The sequence below is a fragment of the Equus asinus genome, chromosome 3 (genome assembly GCF_041296235.1).
Source record: "Equus asinus isolate D_3611 breed Donkey chromosome 3, EquAss-T2T_v2, whole genome shotgun sequence".
NCBI classification, from domain to species: Eukaryota; Metazoa; Chordata; class Mammalia; order Perissodactyla; family Equidae; genus Equus; species Equus asinus.
The window spans coordinates 142,397,953-142,410,188 of record NC_091792.1 but is presented as its reverse complement, the minus strand read 5'-3'; the positions used below and the strand labels follow the sequence as shown (position 1 = coordinate 142,410,188).

Below are 12,236 nucleotides of genomic sequence, written 5' to 3'. Positions count from 1 at the left end.
TGCTGGCTGCGGGGATTCTGCCTGAATCACAAAGACGTGGTACCTATTCTGGGGAGAGCCCATTTCTTCTCCTTCCCCTGAGAAGTATCTGCATCCAGCATCTGGCTGTTTCCTTGGTTAAGATTTCTTTTAAAAGAATGTTTAGAACTTCTTCTGTCAATAAATTACCCCTGTCATCCCTCTGAGATTGCCCAGCCTCCCTCCACTGCTCTCTGCTTTCTTTTACATATATCTTAATCTCCTGCGCGATCTTCCCTTCACTCCAGGTTGCTCTTTTTTCTATTTTGTTTTTACAATACTCTCAATCATTTTCCAGTCACCTCTCTCCCTGTGCCCCGGATCCTTCCCCTTCTTACTGGAAGCCCAGCATTTTGGCACCTGCTCACTTTTTCCATACTTTCATTTTGGTTTTGGGTGTAGGTTTTATAAGCAAGACCAGCAACATAATTTGCAAGACCCAGTGCAAAATGAAAATGCGGGGCCACCTTGTTAAAAAATGATTAAGGATTTCAAGATGGTGACAACGGAGCCTTAGACTCAGTGCAGGGTTCTTCTGAGCACTGGGCGCTTTGACTGCAAGGGTTGCTCTCCTGGAAGCCAGCCCTGATTGCACTGTTTGTTGCTTTAATTTATGGTTTATTCATCATTTTCTGAACACTTTCAATTTTGCTTCTGTCGTCTCTGCTACTTTAACTTGCTCAGTTTTGTACAACATAGCATGTTTATGAAAATCAAATAAGAATTCTGTTTTCATTGTTGTTCCTTTCTACCATCTTTTTTTGCTGACCTAGAAGAGTGACATGACACTCCCCCCAGGCCCAGCTGCCTGTGGAAGTTGACGCTTGGGTACTCCTGCCATAGAGAGCCTCTCGAAGTCACGGTGCAGGTTAAAATGGCACTGAGGGAGTGCTGCCCCAAAGGAGACTGGGTGGAGAGGGAGGTTAAGTTACCCAGGCAACCGCACTATCAAAATCGCCCAGGCACTATGCATTACTCAGTGAACCGCTCAGATAAGCATTCAATAGCAATGACCAGTATTATGTCCTCACTTGGCTCCGGCTGATAGCCAAGATGCTGACATAATGCAGATGCAGAGTTCTGGTTCAATAAGTTTTCTTCCAAATGTGAGGACTCTTACCTCCTTTCCTTAAGGCCTCTAGTCCCACCTGGTTGCCACCCACTGCTAGTAGCCTCAGCCCGCTTTTCTCCTGCCCCTTCCCTCCCCACCAAGGGTCCAGCTACCTACTTGTTGGTCTGCCTCTGGTGCTGGATAACCATGTTTTTTTCATGGATCGTCTCCAACAGGGCTGTCGCCAGAGATTTCAGATCAGAAATGGACTGTGGAGTAGCTGGGAGACTGCATCCGTGATCCTCAGATAACAGATCCTGAACTAGGTAGGATATAAAATTTACAACTCAGTCTTAAATCTTTTCCGAATGTTGGAATGCAAGCCAATGGCAGTTCTTCCCGGACTATGATAGGTTCCCAGCTTCTAAATGCTACTATTTTGTGTTGAAGAGTCTACTTCATGTGTCAAAAGTATAACAAAATAAAATTCAGTGTGAGGGTTAAACAAAGAAGGAAGTCTTGACGGACTTTGATCAACAATTTTTTAAAAGGATAATAATCTTTTGCATCTGTCCAGTATTTTACACTTTCATATTGACTAACTCATTTGAGACTTAAAAACAAAAAATCCACCTGGGAAGTACTATTTATTCCCATTCCATGGGCAGGAAAGCAAGGTGCAGATGCATTAAAAATATTGGCTACAGGTCACACAGCCACGCATATGACAACGACTCTAGCCGTGAGCTCCTTGCTTCATAGCAGAGATTCCCACGGTGTGGTACCCTCGGTGGGAGGCAAGAAAAACTACAAAATATATCTATATATGCACATTTTTAGAAAGGGTACATAAACTAAGAGGTAACATAGAAAGACAACAACCACCTGTACTCCTACCAGACAGAAAAGAAACAGTATACATTTCTCACTATACATCTTTGAACATCATTTCCTACATGCCTATACGTAAACATATAAATTCATATGTTATTCTTCAAAACTTGGAAAAAGCCATGCTTTTTTTCACTTAACCCTATGCCTCATGATGAGTATCTCCTAAAACATACAAGGTAATTGTTGCTTCGTAGTCCAGGTGTAGATAGATAAATTATTTAATCACTGTTGGATGTTTATGTTGTTTCCAATGTTTGTTATTATAACTAATGTAGGAAGAACTTTCTTGAAGCAAAATATCTGCAAAGGTCTGTAATTATTTCTTGCTGGTTCAAAGGGGAGCAGTTTAAGACTTTCCATAATAGGTTGCCAAACAGTTACCTAGAAAGGCTATGCCAGGTTACCGCTCTGCTGTGGTGGTTGAGTGTGGCTGGCACTCCCCACATCAGTGATAACACTGGGTCTCAACATTTAAAGATATTTGGCTACCAAGGGTATCCAGAGCTAAATTTAGATGGGCGACTTCACATTTTTATAGAGTATTGTAGCTTTCTTTTTAAAAACAATTCTAGGGTGTCCTTTTCTAGTTGAGTGGAAAAAAACATTGCTTGGAAAAGTGCCTTGGTTATTAGGTAGGCTGGAGATTCAGCACTTTTTTTTTTAAGCCACTCTAGCTCTGATTAAGACTGCCACCTGATTGTTACTGGTCTGCACTGCCAACAACCCAAAAGTGGGCCGGCCGAACATGTTCAACTGGAGGCTTACATTTGGAACTGAATTCCCAAATATTAAGTGTCAGAAGAAAGCTCTCTGCTATTTATTCCCCTGGCCTGTTCCTGGAAGATCATTATTTTTCATCGCAATCGACAAGAAGGAGGAACAAAATTGCAATCAATAAAAGCTTCTTTGAAAAAGGCACATGTTCCATGATAAAATGATTTCAGCAGCTACGAGACTTTTCTACTCTGATCATAGAGGCCAGGAAAAGGAGAAACTTGACGAGACTGAAACATACTCAGAGCTGCCAAACTGGGGATTAGAGAAGGGAAAACATTCTTGAACGGAGCGCATGGTGTAGGGGAATACACACAAATGCGGTCCAGTCATTAGAAAAATCTCGAATGCAGCAGTTCTCAAAGGAGGGTCACCAAGCCAGCATCAGCATCACCTGGGACCTTTTAGGAAATGTGTGCTCTCTGCACCCACCCCAGACAAACTGAATCAGAAACTTTGGGTGGGGCCCAGAGATCTGTATTTTAACAAGCCCTCGAGGCAATTCAGATGCAGGCAGAAGTCTGGGAACCATGTTCTAAAGGATCATCTTGGTTCCCAATCCGCAAAACGAGCAGGTTGGATGGATGTGGGCTCACAAATCTACAGGCTATGCTCATAAGTGGTCCTTCCTGGAGAACCCACCCTACCTTGCTTTGCAGACAAGACTCCAGTCAGAGCACTGCTGCTGGATTTGCTCTGGCCTTTTGAGTTTTTCCGTCTCTCCAGAGCATTCTAAAGCAGCATTGGGAGAAAATAAAAACCTCTGTCAGAAAAGCCAATAATGGAAAAATACCTATTTAACAGTAGAGGCACCCTCCTATTCAGCACACAAGAACCCCTGGCAACTTCCAAATGCTGACCCAACTTTTAGAATTCCGAGTCCCTGCCAAAAATTATGATTTTTATGGACCTGGTAAAGAGTTTTTTAAAAAGTTGGTGCCCAGGAGAATGACAGCAATCCCGGTCTCCCATATATAAAAGGCACTCAATCCATATTCGTTAAATTAAATCAAACCCGAAGCAAGAATCCAGTCTAATGCGTGAAGTCACTAGTTATGGAAACCTCTTCAGAATAGATATGAGATGGAGAAGAGGTTTACTCTCATGTACCAATGCCAAAGATGGTTAGTGGTATTCGGAAGAATTCTATGGCTGAACTGGAAAAAGAGCCATGATCCATTAGTGATATCTGCCATGGATGCAAGTTTAAGGAAGTTCAAATGTGCCACCTAAGCATCATTCCTAGAACCGAGCTTCGTATTAACATTGATATGACTATATAGCCGGTGCTTGGCACATACAAGAACTGAATAAATGCTGTTAAATGAATGCATACACAGATTTTTTAAAATTACGTATTAATTATACAACTTTAAAAGCTGTATTCTTCTTTGGCTGCATGTGTATATATAGATTGGTGTAAACTAATGTGTGGCCCCCACAGAATGGGAAGAACAGCATGGAGACTTCCGAGAAAAAAAGCCAACAGTCAAAATTCAGGAGAATGAGCAGGCTCCCCAAGCATCTAGACCACTGTAAAAGTTCACCCCAGGAAGAGAAATCAATCTATTTTCAAAGCAGAGAAACCCAGGAGATTTTTCTAATTATAACACTTACAACTAACATCTGCAGAAATAGATATTATCAAACTAATGGTGCTGGAATTAGACTAAATAACGGGGGAGAATTTAAACATTCCGTCCTTTCCGTGTGACGTGAACATTCCCGTTCAGATTGTGATTTCCCAATCTTTGTTCACCGCTAGGAAACCATTTTCTTATGGATGATTATGGGTCAAATAGCATCGGATGGCAGAACATTTCATAGAAAAGCCAGATAAGAAACCTGATTTCACAGGGACCAAGGCTGTAAAGTGACCACATCCAGATTTTCGTGGCCTCAGTGTGCCCTGTCCAGATACCAGCAACAGCAGGAGCTCTTGCAAAAGCTGTTTTAGTTTTGTTTGTTGTTTTGGGTTGAATTCTTACTGGTTACGTCAGTTAAAGCTCTTATTGGACTCTATCTGGGAGGACAGGCAAGCACTAAGATCTCTTTGGCACAGAGGAGAATTAAAATAGAACGACATTCAGATGCACAGCAGCAAATCATCACCATCGTCCCCACGATTTGCTACCTTGTATTTGGCAATATTAGATTTCAAGAGGTTGACCTCTTCGTGAAGTTGCTTTAATCTCTCTTGAAGATACCTGCAAAAGAATACATGCAAATAGAAAGCACATGGGGGCAAAATAAAAAACATACACTTCAGTAGAAGAGGAAAAGGAAACAAAACCACATCGCTGAAGAGCCGTCTCTTGCCTAGAATGCCTTCTCACCACCAAGCGGAGGAGGAGAGAAGTGCATCTCTGTGACCTCTTCTTAAATGAACGCGATGAAGGTCAAGTATGCCCAAATCACAGAAACCCCACTTTAGAACAGCCCTCTGCAGAGATCCCCTCAGGGATATCAACACAGTTTTCACATAATTCTCATTAAGATGATTCCACTGGGAAGGAAGGCAGGAAGAAGCGACACCAGACAGAACATTAAGTTAGACACATACACGCACTGAAATTTGCCTCAGGGAAAAGAAACAGCCAAGGGAATTTCTCAATTTATTTTCTTATTCTTTTCCCTCTCCTTGAGAGCAATAACAAGCAGCTTTCGTTGGTTCCATACCCTTCTCACCCAACTAGGGAGGGCAGGGAGAAAGAGAGAATGGGGTACGAATGTAGGCGTGTAGGCATGCGGTGCTTCTTTTCTGACTCTTATAACTAATATGTGATGCTAATATCATCGTCTGGGGGTTGCGACTTTTATTTTATTGTATGCCAACGTTCTCAAATGTAGATAGGGCTGCAAAGAACTCCCAGCCTGCACGCCTGTGGAGAGCCAGCATTCCACCCCACCTGGGTCTGGCCACTTGCCTGTTCTCCATACACAGGGCGTCCACGTCAATGATGCGGTTCTCATGCCCGCCCAGGATGTGGTTTAGCTCCTGGTTGAGCCTCTCCACCTTGTCCTGGTAGGAAGACCGCTCTTCTTTGACATCCTGAAGCTCATCCACAGAGGCCTGCAGGTCGTGCTCTAGAGACTCAATCTGAAACCAAAGGAAGCGTCCTTACGCAAGATGTTCTTCAGATGGTGGCTTTAGGACCAGAGATGGAGACTTCCGCTTGGATGGTAGACTCTTAGAGAGCTTCTTCATACCACTGCATGCTATAAAACCATAAGTGCCCACACTGCAACATGATAAAAGCTAAAAGCGATGGACGACTTCCTTCCACAAACTCACTCTATCTAAGATGGGAAACAGAAGCGATCCCTTACCTATTGCAGGATGCCCTAAAGCCAGAGGCTGGACAGGGTGAATCCAGACATCAGGAACAGCAGCCAGTGTCTTACAAATGCATGCTGTTCAGACTTCTCTAGACCCAGAAATCTTGTTCTGCTCTTCAAAACCAATTAGTAAGAGAAAGAAAAGCACGTCTAGGCTCTCTTAGCTGTACCCTAACTAGGGCTCTGTACCCGTTGAGATTTTGCCTAAAAAGCATCGCTCAGCATTTCAGTAGAAACTTGCAAATTAGGGCCAGTTTGTCATGTTTTGTTCTCTCCCTGTCTATCCTGGGTAGCGGGGAGGTTTCCTGTCGTGTTCAGAACAACGGTACCCAGAGTAAGAGAGGAGATCTGCTGGAAGCCAGAGACACAAGAGGCAGCTTGGGAACCTGACGGAGTACCGAGGAATTAAGAGCACTCAACTGGCATCCTCCTCCCTCCTCTGACTCGCATCCCCAGGACCCCACACTCTCTGAAAAACAGGGGGCGCAGCCTACTCTTCTCTGTGCTGTGTCCAGCTGTGCAAACATATCTCCTGCTCTTAACAGATGTTAGCAATGACCTGCTCCTTAGCTCTCTCCAGCTGCTGAACCAAGTCTTCACGCTCATGGGCTGCAAAGTGCCGCACGCCGATTTCTTCGTCTCCGAGCCTCTGTTTGGCAATTGTCATCCTCAAGAGCTGTGTTTTCCATTCGCAGAAAAAGAGAGAGAGTGTGTATTAAAAGGAATAGATCCAAACAAAAACCCAAGCACACTAGGCAGAAAGTTTTAGAAGATTTTTCAAGAAATACCGAAAAAGCACAAGACATTTCTTGCCAATATCATGAATTAAAAAAAGAGAATTAAAGTATATACAGTATTCTGTACACACGTGCACGCATACACAGTATACAGGGCTAATGGGGACACAGGCCTGTGCACTAGAAGGTGGATGCCCTCTCCAGCACAGCCAGAGTGAGGAAACAAACTCTTGGGTTCTCTTAAACTCAGCAAAGATTAAAAGATGATAACACAACGCTGAGAGGGGCATGCTTCCATCCTCTTAACAATTAAGCTAGATTACCAAGAGCCTTAAAAATATCCCTACCCAACGATCCAGTAACTCTACTTTTGACAATCTGGGCTAAGAATAATTCCAGACATGGACAAGCTTTAGGAAAAAAGAAAAAGTAGATTGCACTGTTATTTATAAAAAGAGTGAAAAAAACTGGAAACGACGTCTAACAATAGTGGAGTGGTTAGCAAACTGTAATGCAGTCAATCAGCAGGCTACTTTATGCTGTCTGAAATGAGGGTGATACGAACTCTGTAATACCGCAGACAGGTTTAACATGCCATGGGAAAAGGGAAAAAAGCAGAATACTAACTTTAATATGCAGGATGATTAAAATTATACTAAGAATTTATGCACAAAACACAAAAAATTACCGAATACATCAAAATATTAAAATGTGTACGTTTAGAGATGGTGAGACTGTGTACGCTATCTGTTCTTTGTTTTCCAACTTTTAAAATAAGTCTGCATGATTTTCATAACATACTTCTATTTATGTTTTAAAATCCCCAGGGATAAATGTTCAGTCTTCAGAAATGTAATTTTCCAAAGGAGCCCTCCAGAATCCATAGCTTCCCCAGACCCGGGAGCCAAGCTCCCTGTGCAGCTCCAAACCTTCCAGGTAGGGCCACAATGGGAACTATGTGCGAGTCCCCAGGAAGATCCAGTGGTCCCAGAGCATCCCCAATGTGCTCATCAGTGCAAGGCAGGTTGCCATTAGAGTGACTTTTTAAATTATGGCACTACTTCCAGACGCTTCTTCTAAAGAGGTTGTAAGCCTGATTCCCACATCTCCCAGGAGGGTGTGTGTAGATGGGCTTCATATATGGATGAGTCCTGGGGACAGTTTTTTGCTGTCATATGGTTCCAACCTTGCCAGGAGTGCCTGCTTGGGGCATGCTCTTCCTTGTTCCTGCATGAATCTTGAGGGATTTGTTGTCAGTAGAGAAAATGGCATTATTTTCAAGTCTCTGAAGGATTTAGGTGCAGGTGAGAGAAAAGTAAAAGTCAAGGTATTAACTAGATTGAAAAAATAAATAACAGCAATGAACTTTTTTTTTTTTGAGGAAGATTAGCCCTGAGCTAACTACTGCCAATCTTCCTCTTTTCGCTGAGGAAGACTGGTGCTAAGCTAACATCCATGCTCATCTTCCTCTATTTTATACATGTGACGCCTACCACAGCATGGCTTTTGCCAAGCAGTGCCATGTCTGCACCCAGGATCCGAACCAGCGAACTCCGGGCCGCCGAGAAGCAGAACATGTGAACTTAACTGCTGTGCCACCGGGCTGACCCCAGCAATGAACTTTGAAAGAAACGACGACTAAAGAAAAGTAAAGAGCATTTTCAAATGACATCTATTTTGGGTCCTTATTTGAAAACCACTCAGTTGGATTGGACTAATATTTACTGTGCACCTACTACAAGCTAAAGTATCGCTGGGATTGGGCAGACAATGCTCCAGGTAGTGGAACAGCTCGTAAAGACCTGGCAGAGCACATATGATATTTATGTATACAGACAGCTGTGCTTAATGGAATCTAATTACTGTCAATCTGCATTACTCAAAGATTCTGTATTTACGAATCTGCCTATTCATAAATTTATCTGTAACCTCAAAATCAACATTCATGGCACTTTCAAATCACATGTGGATATGGGTGGACAAGCACAGAGTTGTGAAAAATGTGAATTGTCTGAAAGCCAGGTTCCCAGCTGAGGTTCAACAGGACAACACTCTGCTTTTGTTTCAGCTCCCTACTGTGGACAAGTGTCCTTTGTTGTGGTCTATTTAGCGCCACTTTTTTTTTTTCTCATTTTGTGCTTTTGACTGGTGTTTTGCTGTTCAAAATGGCCCCATGCGTAGGGCTGAAGCGCTGTCTAGTGTTCCTATGCACAGGAAGGCTGTGATGTCTCTTACAGAGAAAACATCTATGCTAGCTAAGCTTCATTCAGGTATGAGTTACAGTGCTACTGGCCATGAGAATCAACAACACACATTTAAAGGGGTGACTTTAAACAGAAACACACATGGGATAAGGTTGTGTATTGTTGAGATGACGAAAATGTCATGACCGGAGGCTCATAGGAACCCAATCCCGCATTTCCTCTAGGAGCAGTGGTTCTGTTTTCACTAACCCAGTGTTCACAGTGACTTTGGAGAATATCACAACAGCAAATAACGAGAATGAGCTGTACTAGGGGCAATGGCGCTTCTCGCAGAACTGGTTAATCCAACCGACAGCTGACGTGTGAAAATATCTTGGCTCAGGACTTCAGAACCACAGGTGGATATACAGAAAGACAAACAGCTAACCAGATAAGAACCATTTCTCAGATCAAAGTGTCTGGGAACAAGAAGGCATGTGCCTTTTTCAGCATGAGGCAACTGGAGGCCAGTGATACTTTCCTTGATATGTGAAAAGCCAGACTGACAGCCCGAACTTTAAGTAATAAAACAACACTGTGGTTTCCCATTCACAATATGCTTCACCGAACACTTAATTTAGAATCACACAATTATGTTTGCTTAATGCCGATTAATTATTAAACATGTTTATTGAGGTCTGACAGCCATCAAAGAGAGTCATCTTGTATATACTGGATGCCTGTTAAGCTTCAATAAATATGCTAACAATCATTTGGTGTTTAACATGCATACAATATTGGCTATTAAATCTCAGGGCTGGACTGGTTGAAACACTTATTTTGAAAAGTGAGCCCAAGTTAGTAATCGCTGGATCATTGGTTGGGTCTGACACTAAAGTGCAATTAGTAGAAGGGGCCCAAGAAGGTGGCACCCAGCAGAGTTCTCCAGCCTTCCCAGCTGACAGCTCATAGGGTCCAGAGTCCGCTTGTCTATGGGTTCATGTCCTGGCTCCACAGTCTGTGAGCTGTGCAACCTTGGCACGTGCCTGAACTTCTCTGAGTGTTAGTATCCTTTGCTGTAAAAATACGACAGTAATAGAATAACTTTTTACTGTCAAGGGTTTGTAAGTAAGCATGAAGCAAGAGAGAGTGGAGTTGCATTAAATGAGCATTTAACTTGAGGGAATTCAAATATATGTGTTTGGCAAAAAGATGAGAGGGAGAAAAAAGAGGAGGAAGGGAGAGATGGAGAAAACAGATGAGAGAAACAAAAATTTTAGAAATTGAGTGACTCTACTCACCCCTGCTTTCAAAGTCCCAGCCTGAGAGTGAGGTGGCACAGTGACTGACAACATTTAGGCACAATCCTACAGTTCATATTTACACACAATGTTCCTGTTCAGGAGCATACATGCCCATGTGCCCTGAACTTCACGGACAATTTCAGGGGCCATCAAGGGGAATTTTGGCCAGACGCAAGCTTTTGCCTCTTACATGCTGCCTTCAGAACCTATTCCTAAGTAAGAGAAGACAGGACTTCTCTGAGACTTAGCACAGCCCCTGGACATAAAAAGCGCTTGATGAATGTTAGCTGCTACTACGACTACTGTTATGATGATCACCACCATCACCCTCCACAGTAGTCTCCCCACACAGACGCCTAATGGGGAAGTCCCATCTTTCTTCTAAGAGGGAGGAAGCAGAGCTCCCCCCGCCCCCCAACCTTATCTGTAGCCTGCAGGCGATGATGTTGACTTCCCACCTTGGAAACGGTTAGGAAGCAACTGCTCAGGACTCTTAATTCCCTCAAACGAGGCCGTCAGAGCTCCACAGCCAGCCTCCCTTGTGCCAACACTCGAAGCGGATCAGTGCCCTGAGAGGCACACGCACTGCCACCAGTAGATGCATTCATTTCCTGATTTAGATGGAAATAAACGTTTATGAATGAATTATGGGTGTGAGTCGTCAGTTTATGGATGAGCCACAGCTGCAGCTGGGATGTGGCTGAGGGACATGGCTGCAAATGACGTGGCAAAATGGCTCTTGGATGCCCTTCCCCCATCCCACCAACGGGGTCCGACTCCTCTGCCAAGGGCCTGCTCAGACTCTGGTCCCCGAGCCCTCCAGTCAGAACGACGTGCTCCTTCCTCCATCTCTTCTCATCCCTCACAGCCCTCAAGGTTCTCTCTCGCGTCTTGCTGTCATTGGCCTGGATCCATTTTCCCCAGCAGACAGTGAGAGGCCAGGAACAGCTATTATTCTCCAGGCGTTATCTGTGTTCAGATCCTGCTTCTGCTAATCCTAGTCACATGTCCTTCACAAGTCATCTAACCTTGCTGGGACCCAGGTGACATCAGTTTTTTTGAAAATGGAGATTGTCTTAGTCCATTCGGGCCACTATAACAGACGACCACAGGCTGAGTGGTTTATAATCAACATTTATTTCTCACAGTTCTAGAGGCTGGGAGGTCCAAGATCAAGGTGCTGGCAGATTCAGTGACTGGTGAGAGCCTGCTTCCTGGTTCATAGATCGCCGTCTTTTTGCTGTGTCCTCACATGGGGATGAGAGAACTCTCTGAGGTTTTTTTTAAGGGCATTGATCCCATTCACAAGGACTCCACCCTCACGACCTAATCACCTCCCACAGACCCCACATCCTAAAACCATCACATTGGGGATTAGGTTTCAACATACAAATTTGGGGTGGACACATTCTGTCTATAGTATTCCACCCTGGCCCCCCCAAAATTCCTGCTCTTCTCACATGCAAAATACAGTCATTCCATCCCAACAACTGCAAAAGTCTTAACTCATTCCAGCATCGGCTCTAAAGTCTACAGTCCAAAGCCTCATCTAAATCAAGTACGGGTGAGATTTGAGGTGTGATGCACCCTGAGGAAACTCTTCCCCAGCTGAAACCTGCGAAACCTGTGCTTCCAAAATACAACGGTGGGACAGGCACACGATAGACACTTCTACTGCAAAAGGGAGAAACAGGAAAGAAGAAAGGGGTAACAGGTCTCAAGAGAATCCAAAATCTAACAGAGCAAACAACATTAAGTCTTAAGGCTCAAGAATAATTTTCTTTGGCTTGATGCTCTGCCTTCAAGGCCCACTGGGATGGCGACATCACCCCCACAGCTTGACAGGACAGCCCTGGAGCAGCTCTCTGCCAGGGCCCTGCAGCTCTGCTGGGCTGGTGTCTCAGCCCTGCAGCTCTGGGCAGGCCCCTCCTTTGTA

At 44.0% G+C, this 12,236-nt stretch overlaps 1 protein-coding gene across 5 annotated transcripts in view; it reads right to left on the bottom strand.

Annotated features, from left to right (window-relative positions):
- The window catches only part of CCDC149 (coiled-coil domain containing 149), a 98,877-nt gene that overhangs the window by 27,549 nt on the left and 59,092 nt on the right, over nt 1–12,236 (bottom strand). For all 5 annotated transcript variants that reach the window (XM_070506128.1, XM_044767644.2, XM_070506127.1 and 2 more), the window contains 5 exons: nt 6,636–6,752; nt 5,665–5,837; nt 4,872–4,944; nt 3,385–3,469; nt 1,247–1,391 (listed from right to left, as the gene is read on the bottom strand). In XM_070506128.1, coding sequence (XP_070362229.1) covers nt 1,247–1,391; nt 3,385–3,469; nt 4,872–4,944; nt 5,665–5,837; nt 6,636–6,752 — 593 coding nt within the window. The remainder of the gene's footprint in view (nt 1–1,246; nt 1,392–3,384; nt 3,470–4,871; nt 4,945–5,664; nt 5,838–6,635; nt 6,753–12,236) is intronic.